Source organism: Biomphalaria glabrata, chromosome 8 (genome assembly GCF_947242115.1).
Source record: "Biomphalaria glabrata chromosome 8, xgBioGlab47.1, whole genome shotgun sequence".
Classification (NCBI taxonomy): Eukaryota; Metazoa; Mollusca; class Gastropoda; family Planorbidae; genus Biomphalaria; species Biomphalaria glabrata.
In genome coordinates, this window is record NC_074718.1 from 12,632,058 (window position 1) to 12,658,153 (window position 26,096).

At 34.1% G+C, this 26,096-nt stretch overlaps 1 protein-coding gene across 6 annotated transcripts in view; it reads right to left on the minus strand.

The window, feature by feature from the left end:
* Window positions 1–261: 261 nt before the first annotated feature.
* LOC106075612 (uncharacterized) overlaps window positions 262–26,096 on the minus strand; it is a 104,720-nt gene continuing 78,885 nt past the window's right edge. For all 6 annotated transcript variants that reach the window (XM_056038567.1, XM_056038568.1, XM_056038566.1 and 3 more), the window contains 3 exons: window positions 12,596–12,714; window positions 11,753–11,905; window positions 262–9,939 (listed from right to left, as the gene is read on the minus strand). In XM_056038567.1, coding sequence (XP_055894542.1) covers window positions 8,892–9,939; window positions 11,753–11,905; window positions 12,596–12,714 — 1,320 coding nt within the window. In that variant the 3' untranslated portion in view covers window positions 262–8,891. The remainder of the gene's footprint in view (window positions 9,940–11,752; window positions 11,906–12,595; window positions 12,715–26,096) is intronic.

A 26,096-nucleotide genomic window follows, 5' to 3' on the forward strand; every position in this document is an offset into this window, starting at 1 on the left:
TGACGTGACAACATGTGGTCAGTGTAGACCAATAGCGCGTCACCGCGTCACAGGTCAGCATTCAGGCCTACTATGACCATCGGTTTAGGTTCTATCTAGCCAGTGACGCGATGCAACCCAGTCCTTGAAACCTCTCCCCACAGAGTTCTTATTCGACTCAACGATTTTTTTTATTGATTTTTTTTTTTTTTTTTTTTGTTTGGCTGTGAAAAAGACAGTCCTATTGTGAACAAAATGTTCATGTTCCCAAGATGGGGAAAGGTTGAGCAACAGTGATTGAAATAAAGGATTTTTATTAAGAATCGGGAACATAACATTGACACTGACCTTCTTTTTTTTTTTTCTAACCTTCTGATTCTGTTTGTCTTTGAAAAGGGAAGTCAATCTAAATGAATGTTTGGTGACCTAGTTGACAGCATTTCTATTCTATCCAGATGTCAACATACAAAATATGTGGATATCGTAAAGGCCAAACATCAAATTAGAAACGAACTTGAATATCATGGAGGGATTCTAATAAAATGGAGGCGAATCCATAAACAGCAAGCCTTTTTGGTGTATCCGGTGTACAGAGTAAGGAAAGCAATACATGTTTAATACCATATAAGAATTTCTTTGCCCTTTTCAAGAAATTTAAAATAAAATTCAAGATGCAAACGTCTATATGAGCAAAGTATCTGATAATCTCTAATAGGATTTATGGCTGAAAGAAAAGAAAATATCGTATATGTTTATATACAGAAGAACTCAAAATGAAAATAAATATGTAAATATGTAAATAAAAGATAATTAAAAAATAAAAAATCTAAAATGTGATTATTATTGATGAAGGAGTTGACAACTTTGTCGGTTTAAAAACGTTTTTTTTTTTTATAATTGTTTGAGATGCATTCTCGGCATTTCTCGCTGACTTTATGAATGTATTAAAAACGTCTTTAAAAATCAAGATTATCTAAGGGGGATAAGCTCAAATCATATGTATTTATTTCAATAATGTATGAGTAGGCTCCCTATTTCTATTTGAAACGAAATTAATTACCACTAAATGATTAACTAGGAGGCGCAGTGGTTAAGTGGTAAAGCGCATGGCTTCCAAACCGAGCAGTCCCGGGTTCTAATTCTAGTGAAGACTGGGATTTTAATTTCGGGATCTTAATGGCACCCATGAGTCCACCCAGCTCTAATGGGCACCTGAAATTAGTAGTGGAAAAGTAATGGCGTTTGGTCGTTGTGCTGGCCACATGACACCCTTGTTAACCGTGGGCCACAGAAACAGATGACCTTTATATCATATGACCAATGAATCACAAGGTCTGAAAGAGGAAATGTACTTGATTAACAAATTGTTAACTTTTTAAAATTGATTCATGTAGCTAGCATTTATTTCCCTTTTTTGATATCAAACAGAATAATTAATTAATTACCAATAATCAATAACCAATTAACTAAATTGTTAATATTTTATTTGATTCATATTTTGTTAGGAACAATACATAATTGTGTAAAGTTTCAATTGGATCCAAGAATGGGTGTGGGAGAAGTAGAGTGTATTCCATATATTGTATAAGACAGAGAGTTGATATCAGCTTTGTAAAATTTGGGGTATTTATACCGGTATGGGGGACATTGAATATTAAAAAAATGAACTGTAACAAAAATGTATGAACAAATTACAACCCAAACAATTCTTATTTAGCATAATTTATTTAGTATATATATTTTTATACATTTATACCATCTACATTTTTATATTTATACCGTATAAATTTATATGTTTATACCATATAAATGTTTATTTTGTCCTCTTTTATGTGATTTTATTTTACACTCTATTTTTCTATCTAGATCTAGCTGGTTTTCTAATAAAATAAATATAATAAATAATCTAGGAAATAAATGGCAAATAGATGTATGCCAGTGGAGATAATACATGATCAAAAGTTATGTTCTAAAGTTCTTTCTAATTATAGTATTAATTATATTTACAAGTCTCTATTTTTGTCAATTTTTAAATTCACTTTGACCCCAAAAAAGTAATCTAAAAATATCGAATGAGCTTCAACAGACAAAACAGACCAGCATAAGAAATTATATTATTGCATCTCGTTTATTGTATGTTGATTAAATAATTAATCTTCTCTGCTTTGAGATTAATTTAGAATGCAATCATAAAAAATTATAATTAGGCCTAAAAAATGCCTAATTGGATTACGATAATTTTAACCACTTTCTAGTCTAGTTCCCATTCAATAATTCAATCAACTACAGCGATAGTGCGTTCCTAATAGTTCATATAGAGGTGTCTATTTCTCAATGGCTTCCCGTTTCTATCCTGGTTACTTAACACTATAAAGTCACGCACACACAAAAATTTGTAAGAAACACAAAACACCAGAACATTGTGAAATGTTTCCTATAAACAAGTATCATGGGTTTACAAAAGTATCATTGTTATAGACTGAAGTGAACTTATAGGCACTATCAGGACAAACAATTACATTGTCTGTGTCGAATGTTCAAACTATCTAGGTTTCCAATGGGTTCGTGTAACTGAATCAAATACTGCACTTTTTTCTTAATCTTCGGACTCGAAAACAATATTATTATTATTACTATTATTATTATTATTATAATTATTATTATTATTCGGCTAATATTATAATTATAGAGTTTGTGGGTAGCCTTATACACATTAGTATAGTGTCAACTCTTTTGTCAATGTCAGTTATACAATGATTATAAAACAGATAGTTTGGAAACGATTACATACGGAAAATTGTCCTAAATAACGATGCAATAACAGACTTTTGGATCACTTTAATATGGGTCTTGTTGAGTCTCTAGGAGAATGACTAACAATACGATAGATGGACAGATTTCATAGAGCTCACTACTGCAGTCTGGAGCAAGACGTTTTGAAGAAGACATATATATATATATATGGAGGGGTTGTCATCACACAGTTGTGAGCCGTCATAGCTACTTACAACTTTTGGTGTATATACAGGGTATAGGTAAACTTAAGTTTGTACATAGCAAATAGTAGATATACAGATTTAGAGACTTGACCTTGACATGATCCAGTCTATAGCAAATAGTAGATATGCATAAAGACTTGACCTTGACATGACCCAGTCTATAGCAAATAGTAGATATACATATTTAAAGACTTGACCCTGACATGATCCAGTCTATAGCAAATAGTAGATATGCATATTTAAAGACTTGACCTTGACATGATCCAGTCTATAGCAAATAGTAGATATGCATATTTAAAGACTTGACCTTGACATGATCCAGTCTTTAGCAAATAGTAGATATGCATATTTAAAGACTTGACTTTGACATGACCCAGTCTATAGCAAATAGTTGATATACATATTTAAAGACTTGATTTTGACGTGATACAGTGTATAACAACTAGTATCTATACATATTTAGAGACTTGATCTTGGCGTGATCCAGTCTAAAATGATTATAAATGGCAAGGATGTTTTTTGAATATAAAACAAAGACTGTTTAAACGATTGCATCTTATAAACAGTTTGATACATAAAGCAACATAAAGCATCATTAAGAACAAACGTTATAAAAAACAACAACTGGTAAACAGTTAGATAAATGTATTCACATAGAGAAAAAATTAAGTAGATCTTTTACAAAGATGTAATTAATTATAAGGCACACATTTGACTGATGTAAACATTAGGTAAACATTATGGGGACAATGTTTGGGTAACATTGAGTTGGGTTAATATACGAAAAAAGGAAACGGACACAAAAGTATTGCATAGACGTAACTAATACGTTAACACAATAAGGTGACATAAATAGTTTGTGTGGAAACACAAACTCAAAAATCGGCCCCCAAAGTGGTCAGCTCAGGCAGGTAAAAAGGCAGTTTTCCTTATTTTCAGAAATAATATCGGAAACAATGAACTAGAAACAATAACTTTGTCGATACAAAAAGAAGAGACGTGCGCATGTCCAAATCAGAGTACACTAAATAGTATTCTTAGTTCGACTAGCGATGTGATACCACATGACACGTATATTTTTAAATTATTATTACATTTTAAATTTTCATATATATTCAATGAACTGATAGATAAGAAGATATAGTTAAATGCGAACCTGTCCTAGCTGATGTCATTGAAGGATTATCCGATTGGTTTAATATGTTTTTGTAAAGGGCCAATCTCTTTCAGTCAAGGCCTCAATAAAGAAACCTTTCCCTTCAGTTTAATTTACAAATGATATCATTAAGTTATTATAACCTTACAAGTCATGTGTATTATATGAAACACTGTGTATGAATTGTCGTCCTACATTATGTTTCACTAATATGCATACTTAATACATTCTTTCTCTTTTAAAACAAAACTAAACATTGTATTTAAAATGTAAGCAGCTAGTATGACAGAAAAACATTTAAGTAAGTCATATACATTTAAAAAAAAACATTTTTTAACAAAAAATGTAAAAGCGTTTGCATAAGTGTGTTAAAAATATGTTAAGAGATCACCCCTTTACTAAGTAGTTTCCCGAGTTTTTTTTTTTTTTTTTTACTGTTCATAGTGACTAGTTGTAAAGATGGTATATTGTTATAAAAAAACTGCTTGCATAGTTGATTTTCAAAATTTAACTTTTCGCTTTTAGAAAATAAAATAGTAGTCGCTGCATCAGCACTTTAAAAGGTCTAAAATGTCACGATATTGGATTTTCAATATCTTTTCTAGTTTTTGAGATCTAAACGGGACGGACGGACGGACAGACAGAGCATACAAAACTAATAGCTGCTATTCCCCTTTCGAGGGCCGCTAATGAAATGTTATTTTCAGAAATGTGCGCATGCGCGAAAGAAACGAGATATAAGTTTATACAACCGACTATGTTACAATTCATAAAGCTTAAAAAAAGGTTTTATTATAAAACAATATAATAGAATACATGTTGTCAACTAGTTATTCCATATACAAAGCAGAAAGTAAGGCGTATTTATGAAAGTACGTAGGCTATGTATACATATCCCGAATAAAAATCACAACCGTTTGACTAATCCTGATAAAACTTGGTATAAATGTTTCATAGATAATGGCTGAGACCGAAATGTATATTTAATGTCCTTCCCATAACCGGCGGGCCCTAAACATAGACGAAAATTATCTAATGGTATCTTTATTAAAGAACGAAACGTTTAACAAATCGGGTAAACCCGTTTTCACAGTATTTTATATTAGATACGAATATGTCGGCTGAGCGGGTAAACTCATTTTCACACTCTACCTTTATTTTTGTGGCAAAATAATAATTTAAAAATATGTGAAGGGAGCATAAATCTAAATTCAATCCAGTAGATCAGTTATACCCTTACTAAGACAAGCAGGCTGCGGGTCATATCCGGCTAGTATATAATATTATTTTTTAAGTATAAATATTTAGTATATTATGAATTAAAATGGAGAGCGTGCTTTTATAACGCTTAAAGTTGGTTGGGGTTTTTTTTTTTGTTATTTTTTTTTTTTTACATGTTTCGGATGTTCCTTAAGATAATCTACTTCCTAGACCAAGCTGCCACAGGTCGACGGGGAAGGGCAGCGGGCATGCTACGAACCTGGAACAATCGAGACAACCGAACGACCTATCAGCGCATATCTTCTTACATTAGAATGTTTTATTCATCCAAGTAAATACATAGTTTGGCAACACTTTAGTTTGACGTCATTCTGTCAGCTTCTTACTTTATGTTTGTTTTAAGACTTTGGTGCCAACTTCGAAATCTTGCTTTGTTAAATTTGGATATGACAACCGACAAAAGAAGAAACATAAGCTAATAAAAAAATGTTTCTCGGATATTCAGATAGTTGAACTGAGGGATAGTTGAAAGGAAATTAAATAAACCTAAATTTACTTTTTATGGTAAACTTCAAGCTGGTTAAAATTAATGTTAAATATTCTAGGCCTATATCTCAGAGAATATGAGACCTCTGAGAAGAAAAGAACTCAGAGAATAAGTGAAAACAAAGTATGCTCAAGACTTTTTGTAAATATTTCTCTGCTTCGGACATTATATTCTTATGTTATATTATACATTACATTCTTATATTATATTATAATTACATTCTTATATTATACATTGTATTCTTATCTTAGAGCAGACGTACGTTTCTTCGAAAGAAAAGTTCATGTCAAACATGTTAAGGTGTAGGTCACAGATATATCTGAGAGTTAAATGAGTTAAGCGCTGCACTCTTACCCCAAAATTTGAACTCAAAAGCAAGTAGAAAAAGTTTGTCATTTCTTTTTTTATTGGCTGATTCAGGTAACCCATTCTCTGATATAATGGCATTTGTAAAGAAAGAGTACTTATGTGAGTTTGTCGTCGCTTATAGAAAAATATATTAAAATTGACTTCTGTTTTGTTTTTTTTTAGAATTGTAATAAGTTAAGTAATTATTTTTTTTGTTTTTAAAATTAAGGTTTAGTATTTTCTTGCAAAGGCACTTTTTAATCTTCTCGGCTATATACAGTGAAGTTACCAAACGATGTTACTTTTGTTCATAATGAATGCTTACTTGGGATCAAGGCCTGCCTTAGGCCTACTAAGGCGGCCTTCGATTGGTGGGGGCCTCGCCCAGAACTTACAACATTTTTTTAGAGAGGAAAAAAAAAGTAAAACTTGTGCCCACTGTTCTTGTTATATAACACACTAGGTTTGAAATAATTTGTGTCATTTTAAGTTTTTCGCTGTTCATTTTTCGCATCTTTTTTTTTTTCATTTGGGGCCACCAAATTCCCTTCGCCTAAGGTCTCCAATTATCTAAGGCCGGCCCTGTAAGGATAAACATAAAATACTTTTTTTTCTTAAGATTTAGTCAGATTAAATATCATTTCAATTTAGGTAGCGCCTTCTTCGTATATCTATATTTATTATATTAATTCATACACATTGGTATTTTAAGATAGCTTTCTCATTAATACATACAAGTATTGCACGTCTAAACTCGTTGGTTTAACATGATGTAGTTGTTTTTTTTTAAGTGTTAGTTTTTAATTGCTTTTAAAGGATGGCTCTAAGCTAGGTGGTAAGACAAGGTCCAGAGACTCCAGTTGGTTCTTGTTTGGATAACTAGTCAACTTTTTTTTGGTCATAGTTCATTATCCTATATTGTATTTTCATATTTCTATATTATAGAACTTCGCAGTTCTCCACAAATTGTTACATTGGTGTTCCAATGCTAATGCAATCAGTTAGGTCATTACTAGAAATAGTAAAGGTCTGAGATTTTTCAAGGCCTGAATGTGGTACTTTCCTTTTTCTTTTAAAGAACGTAAGCTTTATTGATGCTAGTGTCAGGCTAAAGCATTGCTTCTATAGGGATACTATTTTATCATTTAATGAAAGTGTGTGTTGCATCACCTATCAAAACTGTTATAAGCGTTATCACAATATCTCATACCCCTAAAGCTATTTCGCTAACGGCTTACAACGTCATGTCAAATTAGCTGTTTTTTTGTAATGAGGCAACAAATTCTGCGTTATACCAAACAGTCAAACTGGGATGCAGCTTTGGATAAAACTAGACCTGAGTTGAACTGAGGTTTGATTTTTAGCAGCAGAGGTTTCTTCTTTATCAATATAAAAAGTTATAAAAGCTCTGTTAGCATCTTTCCAATACCTGCGTTATTCTAAGGTCTGAAAATGTGTCTGTGTGAGAGGAAGAGAGAGAGAGCGAGAGAGAGAGAGAGAGAGAGAGAGAAGCAATACAAAAAAGAACTTGATGGCAAGAGCAAATCTTTTAACAGAAAACTAAATTCATTTTCTCTCTAAAACTACTATCAGAAATCCATTTGTCATTTCCCCAAGCATAAGACTAACATGGCCACCATGATTACTTAACAGTTGTCGCTGGCATCTATCCTTAAACCAAAACACTTTTTCTTACACCCATTCCAGCCTTCAACCCGTCATCTTTGCAGCAGGCGTGAAGTTTCCCGCCATTACCATTGCGACTCTCGAGGCAACAGCAGCGCATGCGCAAAGCGTAACAACAACGCCATCTAGGTAACTCATTTAGCAGGTTATCTGAGGCAGAACGCAGCTTGTTTTTGTTTTGTTTGTTGTTTGTTTCGTTGTCTTCTGACTTTTTCCGAACTCTTTATTTGTATGTGTGTGTGATGGTTTATTGTTCTGTTGAGTAGGTTCCCACGAAGCGTACATTGTTCAGCGAGGGACATTGATGGATGTGGCAAACATTCGCGTTTTTCAAGTTTGTACGTCTGTTATCGAGAGCAGAAAGATCTGAGAATATGCTGTCAGAAAAACAATTGTACTTTAGAAAGTCAACAATTTTTTTCAAGAACAATTTTATTCATTTTGTTTATCTTTTTACTTTATTTGTTTTCTGTTGGTTATATTTTATTATATTTATTATTTTTTTTTGCAAGTTTTTGTTTCTATATGGCTTTAAAGTTTTATGTGTGGAATTTTAAGTTTAGAAAGTTGATGATTAAGCGATTTTTTTTTTTGAGTTTCTAAAAGAGTACAAATCAAATTTCCTATTTGTCTTTCTCAGTAATATATATATATATATATATATATATATATATATATATATATATATATATATATATATATATATATATATATATATATATATATATATATATTGGTTTCAGTTGCCTATATTTTGCATTTATAAATGTTAAATTAATGTTAAAAATATATAAAATAACTTTGAAATCCTCTATTATTAATTAAGGACTAACAAACTATTTCATGAGACAATTTCTGAAACACGTAGCTCGTAATGACATCAATCGTCCCGTGACAGTTTTTGTTCGAATCCTTTCTGTAGGTTTTTATAAAGTATTTCAAATCACTAGACATTTCACTGATCGTAATCTTCCCCGGAACTTTCGTAATATTCATCCGCGTTAGACACTTTTGAGTTCTTAAAGTGCAGTGACAAAAGCTCAGATTCTGAACTTCTTTTGTTTTCAGAATGGTCTACTTTCGACGAAGCTCTTGACAAATGTTCTTTGGATGGAAGCGATTCCGGAATCGCGTGATGGGCGCTCCGTTGCCCAAGCGAGCGTTTGTTGACTCCTTCCTTGCCAAAGGAAGAGTCACCTGGCCTGGCAGGCATGTCTGACTGGAACATGGTCTCTACGGTGTTGATAGCTCTTTCGGACTCATTGTCCGAAGTCTTGAGCGATTCAGCTGTCGAACTGATGGTTCTCAGATCTGGCTGGAGAGACGTCGCAGTCTCTTCGTCTTTCCGCGACGGAACGTCAGATGGCAGAACTGTCTCTGTAGTGTTAGCCGTCACCGTGGACTCTTTATTCGTAGGTCCGGGCGATTCCGCCGTAGAGTTGACAGGTTCCGTATCTCGAGTAATCGGATATGTGTTGTCTCTATCCTTAGTTATTTTCTCATTTGTAAAAGACGGAGAAGTGGACGTGACCAGCGTTGCAGTGCTGTTGGTGCTGCTCTCGGCTGGCGCTGTTGGCTTTGTCTTTGGTACTGTTGTGGGCGCAAGCTTAGCATTCCCTCTGTCTTTCTTTCTATTCCTGAACTTTCTGTGGGGCTTCTCGTGATGAGCGTGGCTCGAAAACTGTTTCTGCGGCGGCCGTGGCTGGCTTTTGTTCTGTTGTTGCGATGCGTTCACACTGTCCATTGAGATTGTGGTCGTCACTTTGGGAGTAGTAACCCACCTTGCAGTGCTAGGTCTGCGAGTTCGAGGCCGTAACGTAGTGTTGTAAGACGGAGTAGTTTGAAATCGATAAAGATGCTGATAGTACATCATCTGCTCCGCGGAAGAATTGAAAAGATATCTGTGCAACATGTATTCCTCGGACAGAGGACAAACTCCTTTTAAGATGTTAAATTTTCCTATTACGCACGAAGGTTCGTAGCATTTATTTTCCTTTATGCATCTACAGTAGAGTAAAAAAACAATATATATTAATACTGTATGAATTAAGGAAACGTGAACAAATTACATTAGCTGTAAGTGAACAATTTCTCTTAATTATCACTTAAAATTTATGGTCATATTATAAGATCTTCGGGTCTCGCAAGGGCCTTCCTTCAGGGAACAGTACCAGGAAAAAGAATAAGAGACAGACAGAGAAAGTGATGGGAGGACGACATAAAAGAATGGATGGGCCTGCCATTGAAAGAGGTTCTAAATAAGGCAAAAGACAGGGAGGAATAGAGATAGATGAATCTTGCTTAGTGCCCCAACGGTCCAACAGACTAAGGGATAGGTAAAGGTAAAGTAATAAAAAAAGAACAATGACAAGAAACTGATCCAGTTTTAAATCTAAATCAGAATAGAGATGAAAGAATTAAGTGCGAGCCGACCCGCGTCGTAGCATAAACCCCCTCTCTTTTTTTTCTGAGCCTCGCTCTTTGTCACCGCGAAAGTTACGTGGGGTAACTCTAGTCCGACTTGTAGAAATAAAACTGTTAACTTTTTTATCGTGGTGTACCGCATGTTTGGGCCACGAAGAGAATTATAGATACAAGTCAACCGGCGTCGTAGCATACGCCGCTATTTTCCAGGGCCGGCCTTAGGCCCTGCAACCTATGCGACCGCAGTGGGCCCCGCACTTTCATAGGACCCGCGCTTATCCTAGATGTATAAATTATTAAATTAAACCATTTTATTTATAACTGATAACAGATTTCCCGCGGCCTTCTGATTTACTAGGGGCTACTGGAAATCTCCTGAAATTACAAAATATACGAAAAAGTCCGGAAATTATTAAAATCTTTTGAAAACTCATACAAATCTCATGAAATATATAGACAAAATTGTCATTTTGGGGTGTGATTCAATATGAAAAACGCCGATTTTACGCGCGATAAAATAAAAACGGCATTATCACGTAATTGTGGAATCTGGTGAAAAAATCTTCTCGCGCTTCAAACTAATGAAGAATTACCTGAAGTCAACAATTCTCTAAGATAGATTGAAACACTTGGTAATTCTTGCTATTAAGCGTGATATATGTAGAATACAGAATTCTTATGATATGCTGTATGACTTTGCTACACCCAAGGCTCGTGTAGTAAATTTGTGCGTAGTAAAGAATGAATAAAATGCAAAGACGAAGATATTTTCTAATACAAACTCTTCACTTATGATCCGTATTCCTACCCAAACTGGGCCCCGCGAAATCCGTTTTATGACAAGTGAATACAGAGTAGATTACTTGTTCTCTTTCCATGACTTCTTGGTCACAATGGTTAAGTCCGACCCTCCTATTTAGTGACGGGTGAATACTACTTGTTCTCCCCCTTCTTTTGTTTTCGCCTCTAAATTTACGTGACTTGCAGAAATAAAAGAGTGATCTTTCCATGACTTGGTGTCCAAACTCTTGAGCCATGAAGAGAATTATATATATTGATAGAAGATTACTCTTCCACCACAATAAGTCAAGACGAGGCAGGGGATTTATACCACTTCTATAAGTATTTCTAAACATAATATAGAAGTAACATCTGTATTATATAAGATAAGATAAGAATGCCATACTAGAACATACAAGATAGCATTCTGAATAAACGCTTCCTTCAACAGAGCCGCCTCACAAACAAATCCACATTCGAAAGCACCACTAACCATCATAAGATTTATTATTATTATTATTATTATTATTATTATTATTATTATTATTATTATTATTATTATTATTATTATAATTATTATTATTAAAATGTTCAAAGAACTAGATAACCTACACCAATCCACTGTGAGACAGCTCTTGCAAGCCGTTCATAATCTTTTTGCAGATGCGTTCCTCCTCGAATTTTTTTCCATTGGGAAAACATTGACAGACGCAGTTGTGTCCCTCGCGGGTCAACCTAAAAGGGGCTGGACACTGTTTTGTGCATCTGAGAAAGAAAAGAACAAACTATATAAGCAATCAGAGTGAATTTGAAACCCACAACGAAATTTCCTTGAGTTGGATAATGTTTAATGCAAATGATCATTTGTGTAAATTTGAACCATGATGTAATATTTTTTAGAATCTATTTGTATGAAAAATCACTCCGAATTTTTTTTTTTAATTTCCTACTTTAAACGATCCAAACAAGCTTGAATATTCCTGTTCCATGGATGAATTCTACAGTTGGGCCGTCTCTGAGTTTGTGTGACAACACAAACTCTCTTTATAATCGTGTTATTGCATCAATATGGGTGTTCCGTGATGACTTTTCATATTATACCACTTACGTATTATGAGCTTTTTTAGTCTGCGTCCAGTGGTTATTAATTATTTAGTGTGATACCAACAATAGAAAGTAATCCTTCAGTTTTCACAAATACGGCTAAATATGTAGGGTTTCATCCCTTAGATAACTGACCATGTTATTTCTCCCACAGCTATTCTCGGATCAAGTTGGAACTTTAAGTATTATTTATTGTACCTTACAAAAAAAAAATTCACCAATTAATCCATGGATTATTGGTATTTGGTATTAAAGCTGTCGAAAAAAAGTGCAGGGGCGTGAACACAAATTCTGCCCCATATACTTAAATCCGGCCCTGAACATCAGTTTTTCTTTTCTTAAATAACTTACTCATTTGCCTTTCTCTTGAACATACAGCCACACTCTGTGTGATTCTGGAGATAGAGCAGAATCGCCCCTTGGTCCGGCGACTCCTTCAAGACATGGCCATTGTCCACAAGCGTAACTACCTGAGTCGAAAAGAGAAACATTAACTCTACTGTAACACATAATATGCATAGAATAATTAGATACTATAAATCTGTGTGATGAGCACCTTGCTGTACGGAAGTGAAACATGGTCAACCTACTCATGGCAGGAAAAAAAGCTGAATGTCTTCCACCTCCATTGCCTACTGCGAATCTTTAAAATAAGGGGTCAAGATAAAATAATCAATGAGGAAGTGCTACGAAGAACAGAGTGCCAGGGCATCCGCTCTGTTATCAGCAGAAGACGCCTCGGCTGGCTTGGCCACGTTCGTAGAATGCCAGTAGGTCGACTTCCACAGGACATCCTGTAAGGCGATCTAATAAAAGGAAGAAAGCCGCTGGTCGCCCACTTTTATGGTATACGGGATGTATGGGAACGCGACATGAAGCTCTTTAAAATCGACACTGGCAGCTGGGAAAAGGGGCATTGGATAGATTGACATAGAGAGCGAGCATAAAGGAAGTGTCCCGGATTTCAGACGCCATACCCTACAGTAGTTGACAGAAAGGAGAAAATGCAACGGCGCCTGAGGAGTACATATGCCCAACATGTGACCAATCTGTGCATCAAGGATTGGCCTCTTTAGCCACACAAGAAGTTGCAAAGGTAAAAGATCGTCTCTCGAGACGTACTATGCCACAGAATATCGGTAATGTCCAAACTACGGCAGTGGGTCATTAGTTCGACGTACTTGAAACCTCCGACATATTTCATAATTAATTTCCAAGGCAAGAGGCTCTGTTTCATTGGACTTGATAATTTTTCGTTGTGGTGCGGCCCTCGACATGCGTCTCGGAAATCGGATTGACATTGTAACGTAGTGTATGCGTCAAGGTTTCCACAGAAATGTAAACAGGTAGGTTGTTTTTTTATCATTTGTCTTATGGACGCTATCAGTTTCAAAACCCCCTAGTTACGCCACTGCTTCGGGTGTCGATGGACAAGGACAGTGGTGATCTCTTTTGGTACGTACCCAGCAAGGATAACGGTCTGTGTTTAGGTTTGAGGCTGACTCGCTAATATTTTGATATCAGCGTCATTATGTATTGCTAACAAGGAATGCTGCTAGGAAACCTGTTTTATGACATCCATTGAACAATTGATCAGTCTCTGAGTTATGCTTGCATTTCAAAAGAGACAAATGTCGCTATTTTTACAACGATATGCCAACTGCCAACTCATTCTGTCTGTCTGCTGTAAAGTTTGTACACGGTATTTCTCCCGCACCCAATCTTTGATCAAGCTGAAATTGTGTGCATTTGTAATTGCTGATTGACATAGATAAGACATTCATCAATATAATAAAAAAAATATCAATTAGTCAATTAATTACTGGTAATTAATTATTTTTTTATGGTGTCGAATAATGGAAAAATACTTCTACATTATTGAGAGACATAATTTTAAGTGCGGAATCATTTCTCTTATATAAGCTTTTTTTTAAAGATTTTTCTTATATTTTGCTAGTTACAAAGCTTCCATCAAATCATCCCGTCTGTCTGGTAAACATTTTATTCACGTTTTTTTTTTCTAACTTCCGATTCTCGGGTCAAGTTGATACTTTGCATAATATTCATTATCCCTATCAAAATATGAATTAATAAAAAAAAACCACAAATTACCTAATTAATAACAATTTATTTTATTTTGTTTCATAGAGAAAGGGGAAAAATCGTACAGTAGTGAGATATATGGCTGTACATGTGCAGTTCTTTCCCTTAAAATAAACCTTTGCCTATTGAAAGTATTTTCTTTTTCATACTTTGTTTGTTCTTCTTGTTATCCTTATTAAAATATAAATCTTTGATGATAATAATTTAACAGGTGTAGATTGCATGCAGCCTTGACCTTTGTGGCTCGCGTGTCGTGTCTACCTGCAAGTGAGTCACCTCTCACCCCCGTGACCTGACAGGAAATGTTTACACGATAAGTGACCTGGATGTTAGCTTGATGTTCACTTTACGCATTAAAAAATAGTTCTTTAAAAAAAAAAAAAAAAAAGCAATCATGACGCCAATATGGAAGCTGTTGATTTTGGAAAAAAAATGTAGAAGGGTAGAAGGAAGGTGATTAGATAGAGATATCTACACTGGTCGCGCTGACCTAAACCGAGTTCATAGACATTGGTTGCCAACAATACTTTACAAAAAAAAAACAACAGCAAAATAGTGTAGATACAATCTTTTTTTACGGCTAAATGCAATCTTTCTTTGGTCGAATACAGTATGTTTTACGGTCAATTAGAAAAAGAAACAAGGTTACAAAGACAGTTCGTGTGGAAAAACAAACTCAAAATCGGCCCCTGAAGTGCTCCACCCAGGCAGGTAAAAAGGCAGGTATCAATATTTTCAGAAAGAACATCAGAATTAAATTCTATAATTTGAAGAAGGGAGAAAGAAGGTTGAGAGATGTTGTGTGGTGCCCCAGCGGTCCAGCAAACCAGAGGATTGGTGAAAGTGAATGCGTAGTTAGATGTGAATCTGGTCTAACTGATGTCTTATAATGAATATCTAATTGTTTTGTAAAAGGTTAATCTCTTATTCAAATCCTCAAAAGAAAAGAAAAGACATTTCATTAAAAAAAAATTCCGTTAGTTAAGTATTCTATGTATATTGTACTGAACCGCAGTTCACGCGATAATATGAAAAACTACTTATTCAATGTTTTTTTTAAATTATGTCCAACTTATATGCATACTAAATAGATTTTTCTCTCTTAAAAAAAAAAAACATTTATTTTTGAGTAAATGTAGTAGTTAGTAGGACAGAACCTACAGAACTTAGCAATACAGATGTAAAAAAAAAAATAATTGACAAAAAAATCTAAAATCATTTGCAAAAATGTAATAAAAATATGGTTCATTCTATCCTCCCCAACTGAAGAGCCTCCAGTGTTTGTTACTATTAATAGTTAATAGTTGTAAAAGTGGTGTATCTTTTATGAAAAAATGCTTACATAAGTGATTTAAAAATTAGATTTTTCGCTTTTAGAAAAGAAAAAAGTAGCCGTTGCATCAGATCTTTGAATGGACTAAAATATTATGATGTCGGATTTTCCTTATCTTTTCTAGTTTACGAGATCTAAACTGGACGGACGGACGGACGGACGGACGAACAGACAGACGGACAGACATCTCACACAAAACTAATAGCGTCTTTTCCCCTTTCGGGGGCCGCTAAAAAGATTTTAAAGACAAGTACAATGTTTTAACTACCGAAAGCAAAATATAAGAAATCTTGTTTTAAAAAACAATAAAAGAGAAGTTTAAATAGGGGAAGAACTCGGAACTTACAATTATATCTCTCAATAATGTAGAAGTTATTTCCATTATTCGATATCATACAAAATAATAAATAATAATAATAAGTAATTAATTGACTAATTTGTTTTTGTTTTTTTTAATCGGTTCATGTTTTGTTGGGCACAATAAATAATGGTTTGAAGTTTCAATCCTACATATTTAGACGTATCTGTGAATACTGAAGGATTTATTTCCTAGTTGGTATCAAACAAAATAATTAATTATTGACTAAATTTATTTTTTTTACTATTGCTCAAGTATTGTCTACACTCTACAGTCTACACCAATGAATGATTTCTCAAAGTTTCAACTTCATCTTAGAATGGGTGTAGGTGAAATAATGTGTTCAAACTTTTTTACCAGACATTCGAGCTTTTTACCAGACAAACAGGCAGAGTGAGCTTATATAAACTTTGTAACAAGCAAAATACAACCAAAATAAAATTCTTTTTTAAACATAAAACAAGGCTTATAGTAAGTGTAGTTGTATCCATTCGTTTGGCCCAACATGCTATTACATTTGTAATAGATCTGACAAACAATAATAAATCTGGGCGATTGGAAATAGTTTGACCAATATTGTTTAGAGCAATTTCATGCCTTTAGCTTTCTCAATACTCTATGATCCTACCTGGAACAGTTGAAAAGAGGAACTCGCGGGATAAAGCCTTCGCAGGCTTCTCAAGGCAACACGCTAACTGCTCTGCTAGGGAAGAGCTTATGAACATGGAAGATTGCTTCTATAGTTTCGTCCTATTTCATGTTTGTGTTCACTAAGACTCAAACGACGACCTTTAAATAAAGGGGAGTAATTCAGCTTAAACCAACACTTCAGCGACTAGAAGAAGTTAATGTTTTTTAACTATTCAAAAAGTAGGTAACTCTGATCCATCGTACCACAGTCTACTACCTCTCACCGGTATCACAGGTAAAATACTAGAACCCATAGTATGTAGTACCCTTATTTACCACTAATATTGCCATTATTTATCCATAATGTTCTTATGCTTCAGACACAACATAGCGAAAACGTCCTTTAAGAAATGCGATATTCTGGCGAAGGGTTAATTATTTTGTATGATAGCAACAAGGGGAACTAATCCTTCAGTAACCACAGATACGGCTAAATTTGTTGGGTTTAGTCCCCTTAAATAGCTGTTAACACTATTTCTCCCTCCGATCAAGTTACTAATTAAAACAATTATTTATTGTACCTAACAAAACGTGAATTTTTGTTTTACATCGAAAAGATCAATGACCATTACTTGTTCAGATTATTAGATTGTTACATAATAGCTCAAACGTCTGCAGGACAGAAAGGAATGTTGTCGGGTTTGGTTCTAAACTGAGACCCTAAAGACGACAGCATGGAGCGCATACCTCACAACCAGACAGCCATCATTCGGGAATATATACTGTATTCCAAGCTAGATCTCTGAAGCCCCAAAAAAAACTAAAACAGTTTTACTTCGTTTTCACTAGGAAATAATTGACATCTAGACTTGAGTGATGAGAGCAAGTTTTATTTTCATTGATATATGCAATCATGTTTTTACTCTATTGTATTATTGAGGATTGGAGTCATTGTATTGTATATTCTTTCCTTTTAAATATCTTTTATGCGTTAACTAATTCATGGCTAATTTAGGGTTACCGCAGCGATTGTTCCCCCATGATGACCTGCTAGCTATCGTTAAAAAAAACGTAAGCTTTAAATCCATGGTTTATATTACAAGGTCTTCGAGGCTCGCAAAGACCTTTCTTCAGGGAACAGTACCGGGTTAAAGAAGAAGAAGCAGACATAGAAAGCGTTGGGAGGACAACATAAAAGAATGAAAGGGCCTGCCATTGAAAGAGGTTTTAAGTAAAAGACAGAGAGGAATGGAGAAAGACGTCTACAAATCTCGCTTGGCGCCCCAACGGTCCAACAGACTAAGGGATAGGTAAAGGTAAAGGTAAAAAACAATTCATGCTTTTTTTCATCTGTGTCATTATTTTTTCATCGAACGGTTAATAAGATTTATCTGGGACTCTTTGCAGAATGACTGATGTGATTATATGTAAATTAAGCATAAATTAATCATCAATGATACAATAATAATACTTTGTTTCCAATATACCTTCAATATACACAACTGGGTAATTTCACCTATCAGCGAGTTGGGTGGGTGTTGTTTATCCAAGAGCATAAGAATTATAAGCATTTGAGTTTCATGATGTTAAGAACTTTTTACAAAGCTTATATCAATTCACTCTGTCTGTCCGGTAAAAAGTGTCTACATGTTATTTCTCCCACACCCAATTCTCGGATCAAGTTGAAACTTCACACAATTATTTATTGGCATAGACAAGACATGAGTCAATACAAAAAGTAACCAAAAATGCCAATTAATAACTGGTAATTAATTATTTTATCTGATACTAAGAAGGAAAACTAATCCTTCAGTATTCACATATATGGCTAAATTTGTTGGGTTTAGTCCACATTAAATAATCGTTAACGCTATTTTTCTCCCTCACGCGTTCTCCGATCTAGCTGATACTTTAAACAATTATTTATTGTACCTAGCAAAACATGAATCAATAAACAAAAATACTCAAGTAGTCAATTAATTATTGGTAATTAATTATTTTGTTTGATTAAGGAAAACAGCTTGTACATTATTAATAGATATAATTTTAAGGACGGAATTCTTCCCCTTTAGATGAGCATTTTTTTTTAAAGGATCTATATATATAATTATCTTCGTGACCCAACCATGCAGGACAACACTTGAAAAAGTCATGGACAGATAACTCTTTTATTTCTGCAAGTCGGACTAGAGTTACCCCACGTAACTTTCGAGGTGACAGAGAACGAGGCTCAGAATAAACAAGAGGGGGGGGGGGAGGGGCGTATGCTACCCCGAGGGTCGGCTCGTTTTTTTTATACTTATATTTTGCTTCTACCTTCCTTCTTTCTTTTCGTATCATCGTGTCACGCCTATGCAGTAGAAGTCTAAATGTTGATGAGCGCCTACCAAAGAACCATAAATAGCACGTCCTTATCATAGCCAACTAGAACCGGCACTAGACATTCAACAGGTAAGAAAGGAAGAAACAAAACTTTGATCCAGACTGAACGCAAGGACTTAGGCTCTGGATAGTATGAAAGCAAAACTAATTATGCGTATGCTTGAAGATTGTTAGCCCTGGCAAATATGACGAAGACAATTAATGTTTCATTTTAAAACACTGTTGGTAAGAGTTTTCCGGCAAGATTTAGATTGAGACACAGTTCCTGTGCTTGGTAAAAAAAGTTTACTATTGAAAGTTTTAAAACTAATATACGATTATTCTATTTTAGAGTCGCTATTAATAAGCTTGCTCTTAAACATGAAATCAATCACAGCCAATCATATTTGAGCAATCACTAGCAATCAATCAAAACTTGACAGTCAATGTCATTTCTTCAAGTCCTGACAGTCTCTAGCAATCAAACAAGTATTTGAAATCAATGTCAGTCCATCAAGTCCTGGCTGTCACTGGCAGTCAATTATGTTTTAGCAGTCCATAAAGTGTTGGCAGTCACTTGACAGTTTTTTATGACTATAACTATCGTGTCGTAATGTCTAATGTCAGTTTGTAGGTCACTGCCATTCCATTTATTCCAAGCCAATTGATTGAAACTATTTCAAAACTGTTTGAACATTAAAATACACATTTAACGAGCACAATATTTTAAAAAATACTTTGGAAAAAAACAAACAACTTATATAAGTAAAAGAACTGTACATTTACACCCATATATCTCAATTCTGTAGTTTTCTTCCTTTTCGGTATCAAACAAAATTAATTTATTATCACTATCTAATTAATAATTTCTTGTTTTTTTTTCTTGATTCATGTCTTTAGGGACAACGAATAATTGTGCACAGTTTCTATTACAACCGAGAAAGGGAAAAGAAACGTGTACAAGAATCCTGCCAGTTTGCAGCCAGAAAGACAGACAGACAGACAAAGTGACGGAATGAATTACTATACGTTTTGTAAAAATATATGTCTTATGGAGTTGGTGTGGGTATATAGACTGACGTGACTGAAGGAATAGGATGCAGTATTCAGGGAGATAAATGTGGATTACATTGAGTTTATGTATTTCAACAGCACTTGGGGTATTTAGAAACGTTACATGCTAATGAAGTCAAAACACGCGTAGAGAACTGACTATGTTATAAAGTAGAGACTTGCGTAGAGAACTGACTATGTTATAAAGTAGAGACTTGCGTAGAGAACTGACTATGTTATAAAGTAGAGACTTGCATAGAGAACTGACTATGTTATAAAGTAGAGACTTGCGTAGAGAACTGACTATGTTATAAAGTAGAGACTTGCGTAGAGAACTGACTATGTTATAAAGTAGAGACTTGCGTAGAGAACTGACTATGTTATAAAGTAGAGACTTGCATAGAGAACTGACTATGTTATAAAGTAGAGACTTGCATAGAGAACTGACTATGTTATAAAGTAGAGACTTGCATAGAGAACTGACAATGTTATAAAGTAGAGACTTGCGTAGAGAACTGACTATGTTATAAAGTAGAGACTTGCGTAGAGAACTGACTATGTTATAAAGTAGAGACTTGCATAGAGAACTGACTATGTTATAAAGTAGAGACTTGAGTAGAGAACTGACTATGTTATAAAGTAGAGACTTGCGTAGAGAACTGACTATGTTATAAAGTAGAGACTTGCATAGAGAACTGACTATGTTATAAAGTAGAGACTTGCGTAGAGAACTGACTATGTTATAAAGTAGAGACTTGCATAGAGAACTGACTATGTTATAAAGTAGAGACTTGCGTAGAGAACTGACTATGTTATAAAGTAGAGACTTGCGTAGAGAACTGACTATGTTATAAAGTAGAGACTTGTGTAGAGAACTGACTATGTTATAAAGTAGAGACTTGCATAGAGAACTGACTATGTTATAAAGTAGAGACTTGCGTAGAGAACTGACTATGTTATAAAGTAGAGACTTGCGTAGAGAACTGACTATGTTATAAAGTAGAGACTTGCGTAGAGAACTGACTATGTTATAAAGTAGAGACTTGCATAGAGAACTGACTATGTTATAAAGTAGAGACTTGCGTAGAGAACTGACTATGTTATAAAGTAGAGACTTGCGTAGAGAACTGACTATGTTATAAAGTAGAGACTTGCATAGAGAACTGACTATGTTATAAAGTAGAGACTTGCATAGAGAACTGACTATGTTATAAAGTAGAGACTTGCGTAGAGAACTGACTATGTTATAAAGTAGAGACTTGCGTAGAGAACTGACTATGTTATAAAGTAGAGACTTGCATAGAGAACTGACTATGTTATAAAGTAGAGACTTGCATAGAGAACTGACTATGTTATAAAGTAGAGACTTGCATAGAGAACTGACTATGTTATAAAGTAGAGACTTGCGTAGAGAACTGACTATGTTATAAAGTAGAGACTTGCGTAGAGAACTGACTATGTTATAAAGTAGAGACTTGCGTAGAGAACTGACTATGTTATAAAGTAGAGACTTGCGTAGAGAACTGACTATGTTATAAAGTAGAGACTTGCGTAGAGAACTGACTATGTTATAAAGTAGAGACTTGCATAGAGAACTGACTATGTTATAAAGTAGAGACTTGCATAGAGAACTGACTATGTTATAAAGTAGAGACTTGCATAGAGAACTGACTATGTTATAAAGTAGAGACTTGCATAGAGAACTAACTATGTAATAAAGTAGAGACTTGCGTAGAGAACTGACTATGTTATAAAGTAGAGACTTGCGTAGAGAACTGACTATGTTATAAAGTAGAGACTTGCGTAGAGAACTGACTATGTTATAAAGTAGAGACTTGCATAGAGAACTGACTATGTTATAAAGTAGAGACTTGCATAGAGAACTGACTATGTTATAAAGTAGAGACTTGCATAGAGAACTGACTATGTTATAAAGTAGAGACTTGCATAGAGAACTGACTATGTTATAAAGTAGAGACTTGCGTAGAGAACTGACAATGTTATAAAGTAGAGACTTGCATAGAGAACTGACTATGTTATAAAGTAGAGACTTGCATAGAGAACTGACTATGTTATAAAGTAGAGACTTGCGTAGAGAACTGACTAAGTTATAAAGTAGAGACTTGCGTAGAGAACTGACTATGTTATAAAGTAGAGACTTGCGTAGAGAACTGACTATGTTATAAAGTAGAGACTTGCGTAGAGAACTGACTATGTTACAAAGTAGAGACTTGCATAGAGAACTGACTATGTTATAAAGTAGAGACTTGCATAGAGAACTGACTATGTTATAAAGAAGAGACTTGCATAGAGAACTAACTATGTTATAAAGTAGAGACTTGCGTAGAGAACTGACTATGTTATAAAGTAGAGACTTGCATAGAGAACTGACTATGTTATCAAGTAGAGACTTGCTTAGAGAACTGACTATGTTATAAAGTAGAGACTTTCGTAGAGAACTGACTATGTTATGAAGTCGATTAGATAGAGTAGAGAGAGAGAACGGAAATATCTGCAATATCTATTCTTATTTTTTGAGATCAAAATTTGACAAGCTAACGGACGGACGGACGGTCAGACAGACCACACACAACTAATTACGGTTTTTCCCCTTTAGGGTGCATCTAAAAATCACTTGGGGATTCTACTGTTGTGAGCTAAACCTCGGCGGTAGCTGCATTTTTTGTTTTACTGGTGATTAAATTGGCTCTCCCTTTCCTTTCTGCTCTTTCTCTACCCAATAATTATATCCCAGAATTCCCTAGCGGTTTATTAGCATAAGCAGACGAGGCTAGAAACAAATGTTTCTTCTCTCAGGTGAACTATTAGTCATGTCCCGCCAATCTTCCGCACTATCTTCATTAGCAGCAAGCTAAGTGCGCAGACATTTAGCTCAGAGATTAGTCGTCTGCTAAGACTAAGACATCCAGGGTGTGCTATTTTAATTCCTTGAGCTGGCTAGACCCAATTTGAATTCCTCCAGCATTATTATTTTTCCATTTGTTTAATAATAGTTAACTCCCCTTATAATACCCTACATTTGTCCTACATACATATAGATATTTTACTAATGCAGACGCAACTTTTCCACCTGTAGATACACAAGATAGTTGTTCTTCCAGTAAAAATAAATTAGCCACATGTTTTTCTTTTTTTTTTTTTTTTTACCTCTATTCAATTCATAACTTCGTAGAAACAGAAACCTAAAACGATTTTCCTAGAAATTTGACAGTTACTGTATATCGTTGGGTAAAGAATTAGTACTCTAGTTTTGGCCGTTATAATTTTTTTTTTTAAAACTTAAAAAGAAAAAAAAAAATTGGCTAGAGAACGAGAACATGTTTATCTTGCACGGACTATGTCACATTCATTGGAAAGTTTAAAAAAATAATAATGCATTGAAACATTCTGCGCATCGTCTTCTAAATCTAGATTTAAAGGTCTATCATTGGACTTTATAAACTGTAGTAGAACTATACATTCTATACGCCAGGATTTGGACGGGGTCAAAATGTTCCATTGTTTTCTAATCTAACATTCATTAATAATTAAGAGAAAAAACAATCGCTATGTAAATTACATGAATGATAATTAGCTTTTTCAAAAAGTATAGTCATGTTTGTCATGTTAATATTTCTCTTGTTAAATCACAGATCACTAAAATACTAAGCCCACTTCCCTTTGGTGACAAGCCTCACACTTAATCGCCTCACAGTTAATCATCGCATATAATCAACCATCGCATATAATCAATCATCTTATATAATCAATCATCTTATATAATCAATCATCTTATATAATCAATCATCGCATATAATCAATCATCGCATATAATCAATCATCGCATATAATCAATCATCTTATATAATCAATCATCTTATATAATCAATCATCGCATATAATCAATCATCGCATATAATCAATCATCGCATATAATCAATCATCTTATATAATTAATCATCTTATATAATCAATCATCTTATATAATCAATCATCTTATATAATCAATCATCTTATATAATCAATCATCGCATATAATCATCTTATATAATCAATCATCGCATATAATCAATCATCGCATATAATCAATCATCGCATATAATCAATCATCGCATATAATTAATCATCTTACATAATCAATCATCTTATATAATCAATCATCTTATATAATCAATCATCGCATATAATCATCTTATATAATCAATCATCGCATATAATCAATCATCGCATATAATCAATCATCGCATATAATCAATCATCGTATATAATCAATCATCTTATATAATCAATCATCTTATATAATCAATCATCGCATATAATCATCTTATATAATCAATCATCTTATATAATCAATCATCTTATATAATCAATCATCTTATATAATCAATCATCGCATATAATCAATCATCGTATATAATCAATCATCTTATATAATCAATCATCTTATATAATCAATCACCTTATATAATCAATCATCGTATATAATCAATCATCGCATATAATCAACCATCGTATATAATCAATCATCTTATATAATCAATCATCTTATATAATCAATCATCTTATATAATCAATCATCTTATATAATCAATCATCGTATATAATCAATCATCGCATATAATCAATCATCGCATATAATCAATCATCGTATATAATCAATCATCGCATATAATCAACCATCGTATATAATCAATCATCGTATATAATCAATCATCGCATATAATCAACCATCGTATATAATCAATCATCGTATATAATCAATCCTTCATTTCAAATAGCACTACAACGTTTAGACACGACTGCTACAGTTTCAAACATTTCATGCAAGTCCATTCTATTTATTATACACTTTTATTCAGGTCGCACATTCCGAATGGGGGGGGGGGGGGAAACCTAGGTGGACAGGGTTCTCGAAAACGGCTCTAACGATTTTCCTAGAAATGTGAGATTTGATGTATATGGTTGGAAAAAGAGTTACTAGCTCTTTGGTCGCACATGGACAACTCTAGTTTTACATTTTTCGAAGGATAAAAGGAAATGTATAAATTTAAATTTCGCTCCAACAGACTATATGTCTTACGGTATTCGTTCAAGAGTTTAATCAATGAATGTTCAGGAACATATTGCGCACCGTCTTCTGTGTCTAGGTCTAAAGACCTATCATTAGAATAGTATAAAGTCTAGTAGATTTATAACCATTTCTTAACCAGGATTGTTTTCTCTGGGAGGGGTGAAGATTAGGTGGGGTAAAAAATGTTCTTCTTTTCAAAATAAATTTAACATTCATCAGATATTAATAGCAAAATAATTGCTCGTATGTTGTATAAAGAATGTATTGTCTTTTTTTTTAAAAAAAAAAAGCATTTTGAAATTATTTTTTTGTTACTATAGTGGCAAAATGAAGTAAATTTTACACATTTTAATATATTGTATTTATTATGTTTGTAGAACCAGTAACTTGAAATTCTTTAATTTATATGTTATATATTAATATAATATACCCGGATCACAATACTGGGTATCATGGCTGGATATTCGCGTTATCAGAAGAAAAAAATATCTCAGAAAGTGTAGCTATGTAATATCTTATCAACCATTTCAATTTTATGACATTTTTTTGTTTTACTTTAACGGTATTAGCTGTCTTATAACACGTCCCGTGTACGCAACGCTTTGTCTGAGTATTTCCAAGTAGCTCAATTTTTAGTCTATCCCACTTCTGACACCCAGAGCGTGCTGTGTCATAAAACGTTACGCCATTAAATGCAACCATAATTTTAGGTCTAGACACTAAAAGATTGCGTTGGGAATAGGGGGAAGGGAGGGTGCGCGCGTGCGTTAGTGTAAGTGCCTGCGTGCGTGCGCGTATGTAATCATTTTCATTGGAACTCTTTTGTGAGTTGTGAGCCCTTTAGTCAATTATGATAGCCGTAACCCTGAATGGTTCTCGGTGTCATCTAGGTGGTACTTTTATCCACCATCTTTGAAGCAAGGTTAAATATAATGGAGGGGGG